Source organism: Oncorhynchus mykiss, chromosome 12 (genome assembly GCF_057628025.1).
Source record: "Oncorhynchus mykiss isolate SJ-2025 chromosome 12, ASM5762802v1, whole genome shotgun sequence".
Classification (NCBI taxonomy): Eukaryota; Metazoa; Chordata; class Actinopteri; order Salmoniformes; family Salmonidae; genus Oncorhynchus; species Oncorhynchus mykiss.
In genome coordinates this window covers 62830463-62849705 of record NC_143033.1, presented here as the reverse complement: position 1 = coordinate 62849705, position 19243 = coordinate 62830463, and the positions used below count along the sequence as shown (strand labels likewise).

At 40.4% G+C, this 19243-nt stretch overlaps 1 protein-coding gene across 1 annotated transcript in view; it reads right to left on the bottom strand.

Moving 5' to 3' along the window:
• xpo6 (exportin 6) overlaps positions 1-19243 on the bottom strand; it is a 62934-nt gene that overhangs the window by 8413 nt on the left and 35278 nt on the right. Inside the window, exons 13-20 of the mRNA XM_021624327.3 lie at positions 12366-12525; positions 11848-11940; positions 8610-8754; positions 8216-8362; positions 7735-7924; positions 1983-2138; positions 564-678; positions 125-296 (exon numbers count right to left, since the gene is read on the bottom strand). Of these exons, the coding sequence (XP_021480002.1) occupies positions 125-296; positions 564-678; positions 1983-2138; positions 7735-7924; positions 8216-8362; positions 8610-8754; positions 11848-11940; positions 12366-12525 (1178 nt within the window). The remainder of the gene's footprint in view (positions 1-124; positions 297-563; positions 679-1982; positions 2139-7734; positions 7925-8215; positions 8363-8609; positions 8755-11847; positions 11941-12365; positions 12526-19243) is intronic.

The window sequence follows — 19243 nt, the reverse complement described above, 5'->3', positions numbered from 1 at the left end:
TATTATCCATTGTTGATCAAAAATTCATATCCTTTTTTGCTGACCCAGTGCCCAAACCACACACACACAGTGCATGTATACATTTTTTTGTTATGTCAGTGTGAATGAGAGTGCGCGCTCTCACCTCAGCCACAATAGGATAGACCTGCTCCATGCAGAGAGCTATTATGCTGGGTAGGAAGGGTTTGAAGGCCTGGCCGGGCTCCTGAACCACCACCTGGAGAATCTTTAGGAACTTCTCCACCACTCGGCAGCCTGCGCTGCCCTCCTGCAAGATACTGGCTGCCAGCTGCTCCCTGGGACGGACGGACATACAAGAACGTAAACAAACAATGTATAGCTTCTAAACATGTAAAACCATCATGGGGTTGTTGAGGATGGCCAGTCCTTGCATCTACAGCGCTGTCTATTAATTTGAGAGGGGTTACATTTCTCTAGCCTCATCCCTCAACTGTATATCAAAACATGTGGCGGGACTGCTGTTTTGTTGTTTTCAGAATCCCAGATTGTAGCTTTAAAATGGTCACAATATTTGTGTCTAAGCATGTGTGTGTGTGACCTACCTGGTGAACATGCTGAGGAAGGTGTGTATAATTTGTCCGGTGAAGGGCACGCCCATCTGAACACGCAGACCTTGAAACAGTGTGAGGAAGAAGCTCAGCATCTCATCCGTCACATCTTGAGGATAGAGGGCGTGACAACGGGAAAGACAGAATGTCAGAAAGAATAACTCAGCGTTGGCATTATATCAAATCAAAGACCAGAATGTTTTGAATGAAAATGAAATTTGAAGTGATAAAGAAAATGAAATCTGCAAACGGTCCCTTTTAAGGTGACTACAAGCTTCACTCCATTGATCTACTGTATGTGCGTACGTACATGTGGGTGGAATGGGATTTTGGAGTAGCGGACACCTTTTCGTAACATGACATCCTCGCCGTCTCACCCCCATTCACAAGGGGGCGATAGTTTTTTTACATTTATTTTTGTTTAAATTTTTTGGTCTTTTAATTTTGTGAAAGCAAGAAAGAGTTACCTTCCCTTACTAGTAGTAGCTAGCTGGCAGCCTAGCTAGCTGACGTTAGCCTGGATAAAAACATAGCAAGCTAGCTTTTTTAGCTTCCCACATCTCCATGTGAAATAATCATAATGAAAAAAATATGCCCTGCCAAATATTTTACTTGCCGGTGTAACCTAAAACATTATCCCACTTTGATATGCTGCTTGCATATTAACTCCCATATCAGCTAAACATAGAACGTCATGTTTTGGTCACAGAGTAAAAAAGCACATGGCTAGCTAGTTGGCTACAGCAGGTTCTACCATTTCGAAATAACCAACCTTTTGGGTCGATTCTTGTTGTTTGGTTTACTGTTTGAACAGCTGTTGAGATTATATTTGGTTATCAATGCAAAATAGGCTACTTTGATGAGTAGCCTATTTATCAGATGATGGAAACAAGCGACAACACTGCCCCCATGGCAGCAGAAGGAATGATACCACGTCTCACTTTTTTACTACCTGAAAGTTATGTAGAACGCCAGAGTGTATTACAAGGAGCCGACACTTTAGTAGACGAAAAACGACATTGCAACACTCCGAATCTTGCGTATGCGTAGAGCTTGTAGTAAACTTGAAATATCATTCATAAGAAGGTGAATGTCATTGAAAATGGGAAAAGGGCACTAGCAACATTTCTTGTGAAATTGTTAGAATGGCTGAAAGTACAGTTGCACACTGTGTGTACTTGTTAATAAACATTTTGTTAAGTGCAACGTTTTTGTCACATACATTGACCTTGCTCAGGCATATCACACGTATAACGTTACATTGTAAAATTACTTGAAATGTACTGTGGTGATGGATTTTAGATTTGAATTTAAGGGAGATAAAATCAGTGAATGGGTAGTAAACTTACAACACGTCAGCTCTCTATTATGACTGAAACTGTTGTGTTGTAACATTGTGTTTTTTCTTCTAACCTGGCTGCTGGATGAAGACAGGAAAGAGGCCCAAGGAAACTTGCACGGACTCCTGGAGACTCTGGTAGCAGATCTGTCGGGATTTGGTGGATTCCCCGGAGATGCTGTCCACTATGTCTCTTAGCACAGGCAATGTCTGGTGCAACACTGCTTTCGCTAAGAAAGAAAAAGAGGCGTGGGGGTAAGAAAGATGTTAGGGTTTATGCTATAAAGCCAAAAGAATAATGTCTCTAGTGTTCCTTCCTTACAATCAGTGCATTAAACTTCACAGGTAAGACGACTACATTACTCTGTGTTGATTATTGTACATTGTCCCAGTCAAAAAAGGGCTTTACTCAGTCGGAATTTTACTTGGTAGTTTTTTTTCATAGGAATTACATGGAATTATAGTGGTATTATAATTACATAATTATTCCCTCAATTATTATCCTTACATTTAATCAAACTTTGTATTTATGCATTGAATTATATACATACAGTGGCAATAAAAAGTAGGTGAACCCTTGGGAATTACCTGGATTTCTGCATAAATCGGTCATCAAATTATCTGATCTTAATCTAAGTCACAACAGACAGTGTGCTTAAACTAATAATAAACAAATTATTGTATTTTTCTTGTCTATATTGAATACATCATTTAAACATTCACAGTGTAGGTTGGAAAAAGTATGTGAACCCCTAGGCTAATGACATCTCCAAAAGCAAATTGGGAGTCAGGAGTTCGCTAACCTGGAGTCCAATCAATGAGACGCGATTGGAGATGTCGGTTAGAGCTGCCTTGCCCAATAAAAAACTCACAAAATTTGAGTTTGCTATTCACAAGAAGCATTGACATTGAACCATGCCTCAAACAAAAGAGATCTCAGAAGACCGAAGATTAAAAATGGATGAATTGCATAAAGTTGGAAAGGGTTACAAAAGTATCTAAAAGCCTTGATGTTCATCAGTCCACGGTAAGACAAATTGTCTATAAATGGAGAAAGTTCAGCACTCTTGCTACTCTCCCTAGGAGTGGTCATCCTGCAAAGATGACTGCAAGAGCACAGTGCAGAATGCTCAATGAGGTTAAGAGGAATCCTAAAGTGTCAGCTAAAGACTTACAGACATCTCAGGAACATGCTAACATCTCTGTTGACGAGTCAACGATACGTAAAACACTAAACAATTCATGGGAGGACACCATGGAAGAAGCCACTGCTGTCCAAAAAAAATCCATTGCTGAACGTCTGAAGTTTGCAAAAGTGCACCTGGATATTCCACAGCGCTACTGGAGAAATATTCTGTGGACAGATGAAACTTCAGTTGAGTTGTTTGGAAGGAACACACAACACTATGTGGGGAGAAAAAAAGGCACAGCACACCAACATCAAACACCTCATCCTAACTGTAAAGTATGGTGGAGGGAGCACCATGGTTTGGGGCTGCTTTGCTGCCTCAGGGCCTGGACAAGCTTGCCATCAGACAGAAAAATGAATTCAAGTTTGTCAAGACATTTTGCAAGGAGGCTATCTGTCTGCCAATTGAAGCTCAACAGAAGTTGGGTGATGCAACAGGACAATGCCCAAAACACAGAAGAAAATACGCCTTCTGGAGTGGCCCAGTCCAGAAGGCGTCCTGACCTCAATCCGATTGAGATGCCGTGGCATGACCTCAAGAGAGCACTTTGCACCAGACATCCCAAGAACAGTGCTGAACTGAAACAGTTTTGTAAAGAGGAATGGTCCAAAATTCCTCCTGACCGTTGTGCAGGTCTGGTCCGTAACTACAGAAAAAGTTTGGTTGAGGTTATTGCTGCCAAAGGAGGGTCAACCAGTTACTAAATCCAAGGGTTCACATACTTTTTCCACCGTGCACTGTGAATGTTTACACGGTGTATTCAATAAAGACATGAAAACATATAATTGTTTGTGTGTTTGTCTATTGTTGTGACCTAGATGAAGAGCAGATAAAATTGTATAACCAATTTACACAGAAATCCAGGTATTTCCAAGTATATATATATATATTAAAAGATCTGGGAAAAAATTAAGAGACCTCGGCAAAATGATCCGTTTCTTTCGTTTTACTATTTATAGGTATTTGTTCGGGTAAAAAAAAAGTTTTTGTTTTATTCTATAAACTACTGACAACATTTATCCCAAATTACAAGTACAAATATTGTCATTTAGACTATTTATTTGCAGAAAATGACAACTGGTCAAAATAACAAAAAAGACGCAGTGTTGTCAGACCTCGAATAATGCAAAAGAAAAGAAGCTCATTCATTTAATGTAGGAATACTTCAGAAATTAATATTTGGAAGAATAACCCTGCGTCTTGGCATGCTCTCCACCAGTCTTTCACATAGATGTTGGGTGACTTTCTTTATGCCACTCTTGGCGCAAAAACTCAAGCAGCTCGGCTTTGTTTGACAGCTTATGACCATCCACCTTCCTCTTGATCACATTCCAGAGATTTTCAATTGGGTTCAGGTCTGGAGATTGTGTTGGTGAGACTCGTGCCGCCTACGGTAGACCTACAGTATATTGAAAAATGTGACCAATAATTACATAAAGGATTGGAGGATTCGAAACCAAAAGCCACCTCATTGGTCTCCCTGTGGCGGCCGACACGGATATCGAACCTGTATCTGTAGCAACGCATTTGGCACTGCGAGAGATCCCATCCACTCCGGAGCCCCCATCCACAAAGTATCAAACTACAGAGAGGTGTTGGTAAAAGGTATATTGTCCTGTTAATAGCCCATAATGGGCTATTATAATGCTGTCCATGGTATCCAGGTCAGGATAACAAAACATTTCTTTATTGAAGACTATCAGAAAGAATGTTGGTACATATTTAATTTGATCCAAAGCCATGAATGAGTGAGTCACTCAGCTTTATGTAGGTGCAGGGCTATATGACTGTGTAATCAACTTAATAATATATAACGATATTTTTGAAGTTATTTCGTTTCAAAAAAACTAAAGAGAGCGACTGTAATCTGAATAAAGGCCAAAATAATATTTGTAACGGCCAAAACTTTTATTTCTGTTTTTAGAGGGAGAGAAACGCTGGGCGAATTGTGCGCCGCCCATAAAGGCCAAAATATAGCTCTGCTAATAGCCATAATGGCACTGTACAACATGACCGTGTGTGTTTGAAAGAGCATTTGTATAATTATTTTATTAACGAAAGCAAAGATGCTGAAGAATAAATACAGTACTGTACAGTATATGTTTTTACATTTGGAAAATAAAGCATTTAAAGCATTTTGAAGATATAAGCCAGCTGCATTTGTTTATTAGGCTACTGTGCAGTCTGACAATTAAATATAGCCTACGGTACATACTGTAGTAAACATGGGAAAGTGCCTAATTCCTTACATAAGGAGAGCAGGTCATGCCCAGACTTTCTCGGTCACCTCAAGTACTCATTAACTCTGTCTAATGAGTTTTTGGGTTGCATCAGTCATGGACAGAAACTTTTGAGACACAGTATTAATGACCCAGAGGTTCACCAGTAAGCCACATTTGCCTCACTGTTTGTATTCAAATCAAATTGTATAAGTCACATGTGCCAAATACAACAGGTGGTAGACCTTACAGTGAAAATGCTTACTTACAAGCCCCTAACCAACAATGCAGTTAAAAAAAATGGATAAGAATAAGCAATAAAAGTAACAAGTAATTAAAGAGTAGCAGTAAAATAACAATAGCAAAACTATATACAGGGGGGTACCGGTACAGAGTCTATGTTTGGGGGCACCATTCTGTGCCCACTTGTGGTATGTCTCTTCGGTTATACATCCTTGGAATAGCAGAACAGCATAGCGGTCTGGACGGCCCTTGCTGTGCCTGGTGAGCAGTTGGTCAAGTTCTGTTGCCAGAAGAGGAATGGTAATGTCAGGGTGAACCGACGACCTCGCCGGGTATGTTAACTCTGCCTGTTCGAGGTGGAGTTCCAGAGCTCACAGGTGTGCCTGGCATGGATTGTGACGCCATCTTGTTCCTCGCCCTCTATACGTCATTCTCATAAAGATGCCATTATTAGTTACATTGTTTTAGTGCTAACGTCTGCACGTTCAAACTAAGAACAGCAGGAATGTTTCCCTAGTCAGCGCCATTATTAGTGCAATGTCCCTTAAAGTGTTGCCAGTGTGGCGGGGTGGGTATCCACCCCCCTTCCTTCTCCTCCCTTCCCCATGGGCTAGGTCGGTCTTCTGTGCGCGGCTCTGCGGCCCATCCTGTGCCCACCGCCCTCGTAGCTTGAACCTCGCACACTTTCAGTGGATACAGCTAGAGAACTGCAAGGCAATCCCATTGTGCACCACTCGGGAGCCATGATCAATATATATTGTCCTGCTAATAACAGGGTTAATAATATATCTGTGAGAATATCCAACAGGCTTTTATATAATTCTAAATTAATAATAATAATATATATATATATATATAAACATTTTGTTTTCAATCTTTTGTTTTCAAATAATGTAAAATGAGCGAGAAAAAGGCCATTCTTGAACATTGGGTGAGACATTGTTTGAATTTGTAAATAAAGCCAGTTTGTTATTTAGAATTATTTATCTCCGTTTTTAGAGGAAGAGAAACCAAAAACCTACAATCATCTCATGGGTCTTCCAGTCAAGAGCAGCACGGGTATTGAACCAGCATCTGTAGCAACACCACTTGCACTGCTATGCAGTGTCTTGGACCGTTGCGCCACTCAGGCGATGTACAACATGACCGGTCGGGAGTGGCCTACACTACTACAGTAAGAGAAAAATAATCCTAACAAAATAAAATAAAAATCTTAGTGTAACAACTGTTTTAGAAAGTAATACTGAAGTCGTGCACAATTATCAGTTCCTATTTAGGTTTATGTCACCCATTCATTGACAGTTAGAGACACAGTAGGACCCAAAAGCATAATCAGTGCTCAAACTCCCCCTTGCGCTGGTCTGGAGTAATGAAATGGTGACGCTAGGTACTGTTCTAAACCACAAATTACCTCTAAGGGCTGCAGCATAAACACAAAACTTATAGTGGAGTAACCACTGTACCGTCACACCATTCATGTACCATATTGGGGTATGCAGTATTACCGTCAGTGCCCACAAGGGGCGCAATTTCTTTCCAAACATTGTTTATTTTTGCTAACAAAGTACTAGCAAATTCTCATAGGGGACGCTAGCTAAATGCTAATAAGAGCAAGCGAACATAAACTAAATGCAAGGCCAGACAACCCAGCTAATAAAGTCATATTTATCTCAAAATGGCTCCTCTCACACTTGATCCAGGAGGGAATTGATTGTCTCTGCGGTAACCAATAAGCTTAAATCTTGAAAGCTAGCCACTTACAGCTGGCAAGTTATCAAACCAAATGCATAGCTGGAGCCCTGAGCTGGAGCAAATGTATTTGGCACATCTTAACTTCTAGTTATAAGATATGTAGCTGGCAAATTAATTTAAAGTGATACTTAATCACCTCTCTTGTGATGCTCAACAGTGGATCGTCACGTCATGTTTGCGCCATGTGGTCTTTATAAAAAAGAAGCATTTGGCGGTATTGAAAATCATACCGTTGGTACTTCAAAATACCTCAGTATACCACCCAAACCTAGAAATAAATACTTAAAAGTACCCATTGTCATCACATCTTTCACCACATTATTTCTTAGTAAATACCAGCCGAAACAGGACTATAGAAGGAAGCGTTAACAAAACTATAAGAGACTGATAAAGGTTGATAAATGGCATGATGCCCAACTGACTGTCTTCCAGGCCAAGGCGGTGTGGGGGCTGGTTGGCAGTGCCCCTCAGTAGGCGGTAGTGGCGGGTAAGGGCAGCCAGCAGGCTGGCGTGGCTACTGGAGCGGGTTTGCCATTGCTGCTCGCTCTCTGGCAGGTTAGACCAAGGCAGCAGCAGCATGTTGGACAGAGCCCTGCACACGAGCATGTGGGCCTGGAGGAGTGGAGACACACACACACACATTAGACAGATCCCTCCACGCATAACCATACTCATATAGGTGGGGTGTATAGACATTCCATGAGACACATTATGCATACACGCACACACACACCCTAAAGTGCTACACCCCAGAATCAAGACAGATTTTTTTATTTATTATTAGTGGTCCACTTCGAATCAGGAAATAAAATTAAGGCCGGGCATTGATAACAACCCATGGGTGGATTGAATTTCAGCCCTCAGCCTCAAAATAACACTGAAGCCATAACGGTGCACTCTGACCTCTTGGGGGAGCCTGCGAGTCTGGCTCTCTGTGATGAGGTTGAAGATGTTCTGCACGGCAGGCAACGTGACTAGGAAAACAGGACGCACGGTGGTGGCCATGGACACCATGAGATGGCATGCCGACAGCAGCAACTTTTCAGGTACCTAGAATAGAAATACAGTTTGACAATGAAATAGGTAACAAGGAATTGACAAAGACTCTTAGTTGACTTGCTGAAATGATCTGATAACCAGTTTTTGGCCAATGAGAACACAAATATGCAAGCTCAGTTGGTCAGCATAAAAATGGAACCACTGTGTGTCATGATACCAATTGCACAACATCAGCAACCAGGTAAGATTTAACAAAGACATAGTGTTACTAACACATACTGTGTGTGTGTATGGTTACCTTAGCAGTGATGAGTGGTGCGGTGGCATCCATGGTGGAGGTGACAAGGCTGATGAAGCGGCTCTGATTCTGCCTCTGGACCTCACTGTAGAATTGAGCCAGCCAGTGGGAGTAGGCCTGCAACGCCGCCAAGGACTGGGCATGGCTGGAAACAAACACACATTAACAACTGTGACAATACAGTTATATCTGTCAAGAAAATCAAACGCTCTCTGACTATTTTCTTATCACACATTTTTGGTTTAATAAAAGGGGTGAATTCTTAAGTTACGTCTACAGACAAGGGTAAAAGACAGCAGTTTGTAACGAATCCACTTTATATCTACAGTGCCTTCAGAAAGTATTAATACTCCTTGACATATTCCACATTTTGCTACAGCCTGAATTCAAAATAGATGAAATAGATTTATTTTCTCATTCATCTACACACAATACACCATAATGACAAATTGAAAACATGTTGTCTCAAAATGTTGGCAAATTTATTGAAAATGAAATACAGAAATATCTAATTTACACAAGTTCACACCCCTGAGTGAATACATGTTAGAATCACCTTTGGAAACGATTACAGCTGTGAGTCATTCTGGTTCTTTCTGGGTAAGCTTTGCACACCTGGATTGTACAATATTTGCACATTATTCTTTTAAAAATTCTTCAAGTTCTGTCAAGTTGGTTGTTGATAAGACAGCCATTTTCAAGTCATACAATAGATTTTCAAGCAGATTTATGTCAAAACTGTAGCTAGGGCCAGTCAGGAACATTCAACGTTGCCTTGGTAAGCAACTCCAGTGTATATTTGGCCTTGTGTTTTAGGTTATTGTCCTGCTGAAAGGTGAATTTGTCTCCCAGTGTCTGTTGAAAAGCAAACAACCAGGTTTTCCTCTATTACATTTATTTGCCCCAAACATAACACTTTGTACTCAGGACACAAAGTTCATTTCTTTGCCACATTTTTTGCTGTTTTACTTTAGTGCCTTATTGCAAACCAGATGCATGTTTTGGAATATTTTTATTCTGTACAGGCTTCCTCATTTTCGGTATTTTATTAGGATCCCCATTAGCTGTTGCAAAAGCAGCAGCTACTCTTCCTGGGGTCCACAGAAAACATCAATAGACAAGAACAGCTCTAGTACAGAACTACATACATTTTTTTTTAAAGGCACACGTAGGCTACATATCAATGCATACACACAAACTATCTAGGTCAAATAGGGGAGTGGCGTTATGCCGTGAGGTCTTGCTTTATCTGTTTTTTGAAACCAGGTTTGCGGTTTATTTGCGCAATATGAGATGGAAGGAAGTTCCATACAATAAGGGCTCTATATAATACTGTACGCTTTCTTGAATTTGTTCTGGATTTAGGGACAGTGAAAAGAACCCTGGTGGCATGTCTGCTTGGGTAAGTGTGTGTGTCAGAGCTGTGTGTAAGTTGACTATGCAAACAATAAGGGATTTCCAACACAATATTGTGTTTGTGTTCTTGTAAAAAGAAGAAGTGATGCAGTCAGTCTCTCCTCAACTCTTAGCCAAGAGACACTGGCATGCATAGTATTTATATCAGCCCTCTGATTACAATGACAAGCAAAACGTGCTGCTCTATTCTGGGCCAACTGCAGCTTAACTAGATCTTTCCTTGCAGCACTGGACCACATGACTGGACAATAATCAAGATTAGACAAAACTAGAGCCTGCAGAACTTCCTTTTTTGAAAGTGGAGTCAAAAAAGCAGAGCATCTCTTTATTACGGAAAGACCTCTCCCCATCTTTACAACCATTGAATCTATATGCTTTGACCATGATAGTTTACAATCTAAGTTAACGGCAAGTAATTTAATCTCCTCAACTTGTTCAAAAGCCACACCATTCATTAACATATTCAGCTGAGGTCTATAACTTAGGAAATGATTTGTATCAAATACAACGCTCTTAGTTTTAGAGATGTTCAGGACCAGTTTATTACTTACAGTTTATTACTGGCCACCCATTCGAAAACAGACTGCAACTCTTTGTTTTTGTTAAGGGTTTCAGTGACTTCATCAGCTGTGGTTGATGAGGAGTACATGATCGAATCGTCAGCATGCATGGACACACATGCTTTGTTTAATGCCAGTGGCAGGTCATTGGTAAAAATAGAAAAGATTAGAGGGCCTAGAGAGCTGCCCTGCGGTATAGCACACTTTACATGTTTGACATTAGAGAAGCTTCCATTAAAGAAAACCCTTCGAGTTATATTAGATAGATTGCCATCGTGGATTCAGAGCTGAGGTTGAAAAGCCACAGCACAAACCTTTCAACAGGTTATGCTCAATAATATCAAAGACAGCACTGTAATCTCCACTCTATTGTGGAGTAACTACAATGTTGTTGAATCATCCTCAGTTTTATCCTATCACAGTCATTAAACTCTAACTGTTTTAAAGTCTCCATTGGCCTCAAGGTGAAATCCCCGAGTGGCTTCCTTCCTCTCCGGCAACTGAGTTAGGAAGGACGCCTGTATCTTATCTTTATATGATGGCGCCGACAGAGATGGTCGCATCACTTCGAGTTCTGTGTGTATTAAGTAGTTTTTCGGGAATTGTTAGATTACTTGTTAGATATTACTGAACTGTCAGAACTAGAAGCACAAGCATTTCGCTACACTCGTATTAACATCTGCTAACCATGTGTATGTGACACATACAATTTTATTTGATTTAATCTTTGTAGTGTCTGGATGTATCCAAAGCGTAATGAATTACTTATCCATGCTCAAAGGGATATTCAATGTCTGCCTTTTATTTTTACCCATCTACCAATACATGCCCTTCTTTGCGATGCATTAGAACCTCCCTAGTCTTTATGGTTGAATCTGTGTTTGAAATTCACCGCTCGACTAAGGGACCTTACAGATAATTGTGTGTGTGTGTGGGGTAGAGACAAGAGGTAGTCATTCAAAAATCATATTAAACACTAATAGAGTGAGTCCATGCAACTTATTATGTGACTTGTTAAGGAAATGTTTACTCCTGATCTTATTTAGGCTTGCCATAACTAAGTAACTTGAATACTTGACAACATTTCTAAAAACATAATTCCACTTTGACATTATGGGGTATTGTATGTAGGCAAGTGACACAAAATCTAAATTGTATCAATTTAAAATTCAGGCTGTAACAACAAAATGTGGTTAAAGTCAAGGGATGTGAATACTTTCTGAAGGCACTGTAGACAGTGGCAGTAAACGGTTGACACTCACACGTCGATGAGGTCCGGCTTGAGCACAGATGGCACAGCAGTCTCCAAGTCATACAGGCTGATCTGAGAGCCATAGCATGTGACCTCCACCAACCTAGAAACACAAGTGCAGACACACTAAACAATGATGCAATCTGAATTATTTCCTTATCAAAATTCTCCCCTGTAATACAAGACAGGATTGGGGTCAATTTGATTTCAATTCAGGAAATACTGCATTGTCAATTCCAAATCAAGGCATAAAATCGTCTTGCCACTTCAAAAATTAACTTGGAATAATTCAATCAAGTGTAGGTACTCAGTCAGGAAAATGCATAATTTCATTTTGGCCAAAAGCTATTTTCTCCCTTTCTCTTTCACATATTGGAGGCCACCAAAGGAATAGACACTAGGAACCAAAACGAAGTTAGACACTGATGTTTGACAGCAGAGCAAGTGGGTCAAATTCATTTAGCCAATTCAGGAAGTAAACTGAAATATCAATGGATGTGACTGAAGGAAGCAGTGTGGCACACTAACCGCTCTACCACCGCTAGCGCATCGTTGAAGCGTGCAGCGAAAACGTCCCCAATGAAATACCCAGCCAGCCTCCCAACAGCCTGAAGTAGGGAGCTGAGGTCCCTGAGAGCGCAGTGCAGCCTCCGACAATCATTCTCTGCTGTAATGTTCAGTCTCCGACCTGCCACAAATAAAGAGCAGAGATGAGGATAAGCGCATGCTCAATTTCATGAAATAACCTTTCAAATGAGCAACTTTAGTTTTTAAAATTTTTTTTTTTTACAGTCCATTACATGCATTGCATGCTTTTCAGAAGACTCTTACAGTACTGAAAATGACTTAGTGCTTTTTTACAGCACTTTTGGTAAAATGAAAGGCAAACAACCCCTAGCCCCTGCCACCTGAGAGAACTAATTAGGTGTTAGAAAAATGGCCCAGCCTATGAGAGATACTACCATACCACTTAGACCTATCCTATTCCTTAAAATCTACACCTGTAACAATGAGATAGGCACTGAAAGTTATTTCTGGATACCACGATTGGGATTTTTTCCCTGCAGATGTCTAAAAAAACAAAATGTCTTGATTGTGTGCATCTTCACACCCCAGAGCTAATACTTGGCAGAAGCATCTATTGTAGTCAGTCAGCTGTGAATAATTTTGAATACGATTCTACCAACTGCACAACTCTTAGGGCAATACACACTCAGTCGGCAGTTTATTAGGTACCTTACCCGTTCATGAAAATGGTTCGCTCCTACAGACAGTGAGTCACGTGGCTTGCTATATAAAGCAGGCAGACAGGCATCGAGGTATTTAGTTACTGTTGGATTTAACATTAAAATGGGCAAAACTAGTGACCTAGGCGACTTGGAGCGTGGTATGATCGTCTGTGCCAGGCGCACAAGTTCCAGTATCTCAGAAATGGCCGGCCTCCTAGGCTTTTCACGCACGAGTGTCTAGGGTTTACTGAGAATGGTGCGACAAACAAAAAACAGTCAGTGGTAGTTCTCTGGGCAAAAACAGCTTATTGATGAGAGGTCGAAGAAAAATGGCAAGAATCATATCAAGCTAAGAGGCAGGCCACAAACAGGCAAATAACGCACAGTACAACAGTGCTGTGCAGATTGGCATCTTAGAACGCAAACTTGTCGGTCCTCATCACAGATGGGCTATTGTAGCAGACGTCCACACCGGGTTACAATCCTATCAGTTAAAAACAAGAAGAAGCAGCTCCAGTAGGCACACGATCACCAACACTGGCCAATTGAGGAGTGGAAAAACATTGCTTGGTCTGACGAATCCTGGTTCCTGATGGCAGTCAGGATTTAGCGTAAGCAACATGAGTCCATGGCCCCACCCTGCCTGGTGTCAACGGTACAGGCTGGCGGCGGTGGTGTTAATGTTTTATTAACTTTGATTTAATCAGGGGAGCCCAATTGAGATCAGGGTCTCATTTTCAATAGTCCCCTGAGACCATAAAGCAAAACACAATAATGTGTGGGGAATGCTTCCCCGGCACACGTTAGGTCCCTTCATACCAATTGAGCAACGTTTGAACGCAACACCTTGTAGAATCCATGCCCCGAAGAATTCAGGCTCTTCTGGGGGCCAAAGGGGGTCCGACCCATCACTCAAAGGCCAATGAGTGTATATCCATTGTTTTTGTAAAATTGCTCAGTCCATTTAATTGGGAATCATTGATGGAGGGCAATATTCAAACCTGGTCTTTGATTATGAAGAACATTTTAGTCAGGAATGAGAATGGACCACTTAATACCACTTGAAAAGCTCTTCTAGCAAATGATTCTGGTGTGTCTTTGGCAATCAGTCTGAAAACCTAGTATCACGTTTCCTTATCTCCAAAATCACATCGTTGTCACGCCTCCCTTGAAACACTTTTTGGCGTATCTCCATTCGTTAGGCTGCTGGCTAACGTTATACTTTTCTACCAGGAATTTATTTTTACATAATAATTATAATAATAAAGATTCCCCATGATTTTATTTTTGTAAGATCCAAAAAAACTGAGGCAGTGGGAGAACATATTCAAGTAAGTAAATACATTTTTCAAATGTAAAAAAAAAATATTATTACCTAGCTAGCTAGCTGGCTACAGTAGGCTAACTCAACTAAGCTGCTAGCTAAGTAAATTAAATGTATCAGCTAGCTAACTTCCTATTAGCTAGCCTTCTTGATGTAATTCACTGTAAATTAAAAACAGTCTCCAAATGCATTTGTAAATAACAGTCATGAAAAGGGGTGAAATTGCAGCTCCAGCTGTCAGTAAAAGGAGAGCGTAGGCTACTGCACAGGGCAGGTAATTTTGTGGGAGGACATGAAAAGATTCTCCAGTCCCTAGAGAGTAAAACTTTGTGGACAAAGAGATAACACAATATACAGTGCCAACTAATTTGAGTATAATAAAGACTGTCTTGTGTTGTTTTCTGTCTTCAGATATGGAAACCAAAGCCTGCTTGCAAATGAAGACAGCACTCCTAATGAATGTCGCAAGAGACTAAGGGTATATCTTAGATATCATGGGTTACATAGTGCCTTCAGTGAGTATTCATACCCATTGACTTATTCCACATTTCGTTGCGTTACAGCCCAAATTCAAAATGGTTTAAATATCTGTTTTATCCTCTCACCCATCTACACACAAAAACCCATAATAACAAAGTGAAAACATGTTTTTAGAAATATTTGCAAGTTTATAGAAATAAATACATATAATTTACATAAGGGTATATTTGAACACCCGAGGCAACACGTTAGAATGACCTTTGGCAGTGATTACAGCTGTGAGTCTTTCTGGGTAAGTCTAAGAGCTTTGGACACTTGATTTGTACAATATTTGAACAAAATTCTCCAAGCTCTGTCAAGTTGGTTGATGATCATTCCTAAACAGACATGATCAAGTCTTGCCATAGATTTTCAAGTAGATTTATTGTTATCACAAAAAACATCCCTGGTCCTTGCCGATGACAAGCATATCCATAACACGAGGCAGTCACCACCATGCTTGAAAATATGAAGTGGTACTCAGTGATGTGTTGAATTTGTCCCAAATGTAACATTTTGAATTCAGGACATAAAACATTTTTTTTTTGCAGTTTTACTTTAGTGCCTTCCTTCTTTTCACTGTATTGTGGAGTAAATATAACGTTGTTCATCCATCCTCAGTTCTCTCCTATTACAATCATTAAATTGTTTAAAAGTCACGATTGGCCTCATGTTGAAAACCCTGCGCTGTTTCCTTCCTCACCGGCAACTACGTTAGGGAGGACGATTGTGTATTTGTAGTGATTGGGTGTATTGATATACCATCCAAAATGTAATTAATAACTTCACCATGCTCAAACGGATATTTAAAATGTCTGCTTATTTTATTTTTACCCATTTACCAATAGGTGTCCTTTCCGAGGCACTGGAAAAGCTTCCTTGTCTTTGTAGTTTAATCTGTGGTTGAAATTCACCAAGGAACCTTACAGATAATTGTATGTGTACAGACATTAGGTAGTCATTGAAAAAGTCACGTTAAACACTATTATTGTACAGAGTGAGTCAATGCAACTTAATGGGATAACGGCCAGTGCCACCATTGTACAGCGCCCCTGGAGTAAATTAGGGTTAAGTGCCTAGCTCAAGGGCACCTACAGGTATCGCAGCGGAAGTTGGAATATGCAAAACTTGTATGTGCAGGACAAAAATTAACAACCCCAAAAAGTATTATATATGTTCAGCTAATTTTTACTCCTGAACTTACACCTCCCCAATATTAATTGCATCCCATTCAAGCCTCAATTCATCAGAGCATGGACGAGAAGTCGAAAGTGTTCCACAGGGATGCTGGCCTATATTGACTCCAATGCTTCCCACAGTTGTCAAGTTGGCTGGATATCCTTTGGTGGTGGACCATTCTTGAGACGCATGGGAAACTGTTGAGCATGAAAAACCCAGCAGCAGCAGAGTTCTTGACACACACAAACCGATGCGCCTGGTACCAAGTACCATACCCCGTTCAAAGGCACTTAAATCTAGTCTTTCCCATTCACCTTCTGAATGGCACACATTCACAAGCCATGTCTCAGTTTCAAGGCTTAAAAATCCTCCTTTAAAATCGATCTCCTCACCTTCATTTACACTGATTGCAGTGGATTTAACAGGTGACATCAATAAGGCATCCTCGTTTTCACTTGGGCATTCTGTTATTGAAAAGAGTAGGTGTTCCTAATGTTTTGTACACAGTGTATTTGGGCTTGTCATAATAAAGAGGTTGAATACTGAGACTCAAGACATTTCAGCTTTTAATTTGTAATCAATTTATAACATTTTCTAAAAACAATTCCACTTTGACATTATGGGGTATTGTGTGTGTGGGCCAGTGACACAAAATCTCAATTTAATCCATTTTAAATTCAGGATGTGAAACAAAATGTGGAAAAAGTCAAGGGGTGTGAATATTCTCGGAAGGCACTGTATCTATTGGCCTACATACTTTAGCAAAGGTACACAAAAACACAGTTAAACATCACACAATGTAAACCTAACCAGCAGGCCAACCCTGCTGGATGGAGGTCTGCTGGGTGTGGAAGGTTCTGTTTCAGCCCAGCAATTAAAACCTGATTCAACTTAAACCTCAAGTGTGCTATTGCTGTACTGGAATAGTGGGTGTGCTCACCCAGTAGATCAGGGATCAGTGGGGCAAGGTTGGCCACCACTGGTATCGAGTTAATTTTGTTTACTTGAAATAATGATTTAGTAATAATAGCCCACTTGTTACAACTCAATTATCTACTGTTGTTAAGACTTAAGATCTCTAATCTTTACATAGGAGTTAGCTTATTTGTACATCTTGCAGTGATTAAGTGTTTTGATTCTTTGAAGTATTTAAAAATGTTAATTGTTAAACTATTAATAACAAAATAAACTAGTGTCAATGTTGATTAATCACAATTCTGCAATGAAGAGGGGAATGGGTTTGGTTTTAATGTGTGTTGTATTCTCAAATGAACATTTCCTTTTTGTTTATTTGTAAGATCAATAATCCGTTTTTTTCCCACTCTCAGTATATGAGATACAGTACAAGTCAAAAGTATGGACACCTACTCATTCAAGGGTTTTTCTTTTTACTATTTTCTTCATTGTAGAAACAAATACAAAAATTAGATTCTCCAAAGTAACCACCCTTTTGCCTTGACAGCTTTGCACACGCTTGGCATTCTCTCAACCAGCTTAATGGGGTAGTCACCTGGAATGCATTTCAATTAACAGGTGTGCCTTGTTAAAAGTTCAATAGTAGAATTTCTTTCCTTCTAAATGCGTTTGAGCCAATCAGTTGTGTTGTGACAAGGTAGGTGAGGTGTAGCGGAGATAGCCCTATTTGGTAAAAGAACAAGTACATATTATGGCAAGAACAACACAAATAAGCAAAGAGAAACAACAGTCCATCATTACTTTAAGACATGAAGGTCAGTCAATACGGGACACATCAAGAACTTTGAAAGTTTCTTCAAGTGCAGTTCCCTCATCAGCCTACGCACAATACCCCATAATGAAAAAGTGACAACAGGTTCGTAGATTTTTTTGGGCAAATAAAAAAAATAAAAAAAATAATAATCTATTTACATAAAGTATTCAGACACTGCGATGAGACTCGAAATTGAGCTCAGATGCATCCTGTTTTCATTGATCATCCTTGAGATATTTCTACAACTTGTGGTAAATTCAATTGATTGGACATTATTTGGAAAGGTAAACGGGGCGGCAGGTACCCTAGTGGTTAGAGCATTGGGCCAGTAACCAAAAGATTGCTGGATCAAAACCCCGAGCTGACAAGGTAAAAAAAAAAAAATCTGTTGTTCTGCCCCTGTACAAGGCCACTGTTCCCGGTAGGCCATCGTCGAAAATAAGAATTTGTTCTTAACTGACTTGCCTAGTTAAATAAAAAGGTAAAAAATAGCCACCTGTGTATATAAGTGTACAACACTTCAAATAACTCAGACGGGGGCAGTGCATGTCAGAGCAAAAACAATCCATGAGGTCGAAGCAATTGTCCGTGGAGCTCTGAGACAGGATTGTGTCGAAGCACACTGGCGAAGGGTACCAAAAATGTCTGCAGCATTGATGCATCATCATTGTGGATGATGCACACTGCCTGCCCTAAAGGACACCAGGTGTCGCAGGAAGGCCAAGAAGATCATCAGGGACTCCAACCATGCCCTGTTCTCAACACTTCAATCACTCAGACGTGGGCAGTGCAGGAGCATCATGGCAAAAACTGGAAGACTGGCCAATAGTTTCTACCCTCAGACCATCAGGCTGCTGAATAGATACACCCCCTATGCAACCCCCCCCCCCTCCCTCCCCTGTTGTTAATGAAATCTGTAATCACAACATGTTTCAAGCTGACCACCAATGTACAGCAGGTGAGCAAAAACTTGGTTATGAAGAGCCTTCACCCTAAAATTTTAAATATTGACCAGCATATTAGACCATTTCTCCCTTCTTGCAATCTTGAAATAACAGAAATCCTGTGAAAACCAGCATGCTGCAAACCTTCTAAAATGTTTTGTCACCAGTGCTGGTTTTGTTGACATTTTTGTTCCTCACGAACTGTTGCTCCTATGGCACAAGTCTGTTCAGCACCTTTGGATCTCCGCCCAAGCAAGGAATTTGATTGGTTTGACGTGTTGCGAAGCGTCACTGATTTACATTGGGTTCCGACCCCTCTTTAGAATATTTTTTGTCATGGAATTTCCTCCGGCTTCCCGTTTTAGAGAAGCCTGGTTCGCAACTAGGCTACTGAAAACCTAACCCTGGGATAAAGTTGTATTTTTCAGCAGGGCAATAACACAGTCACATCAGCATGACTTTCCAGGAGGTGTTGAATGTTC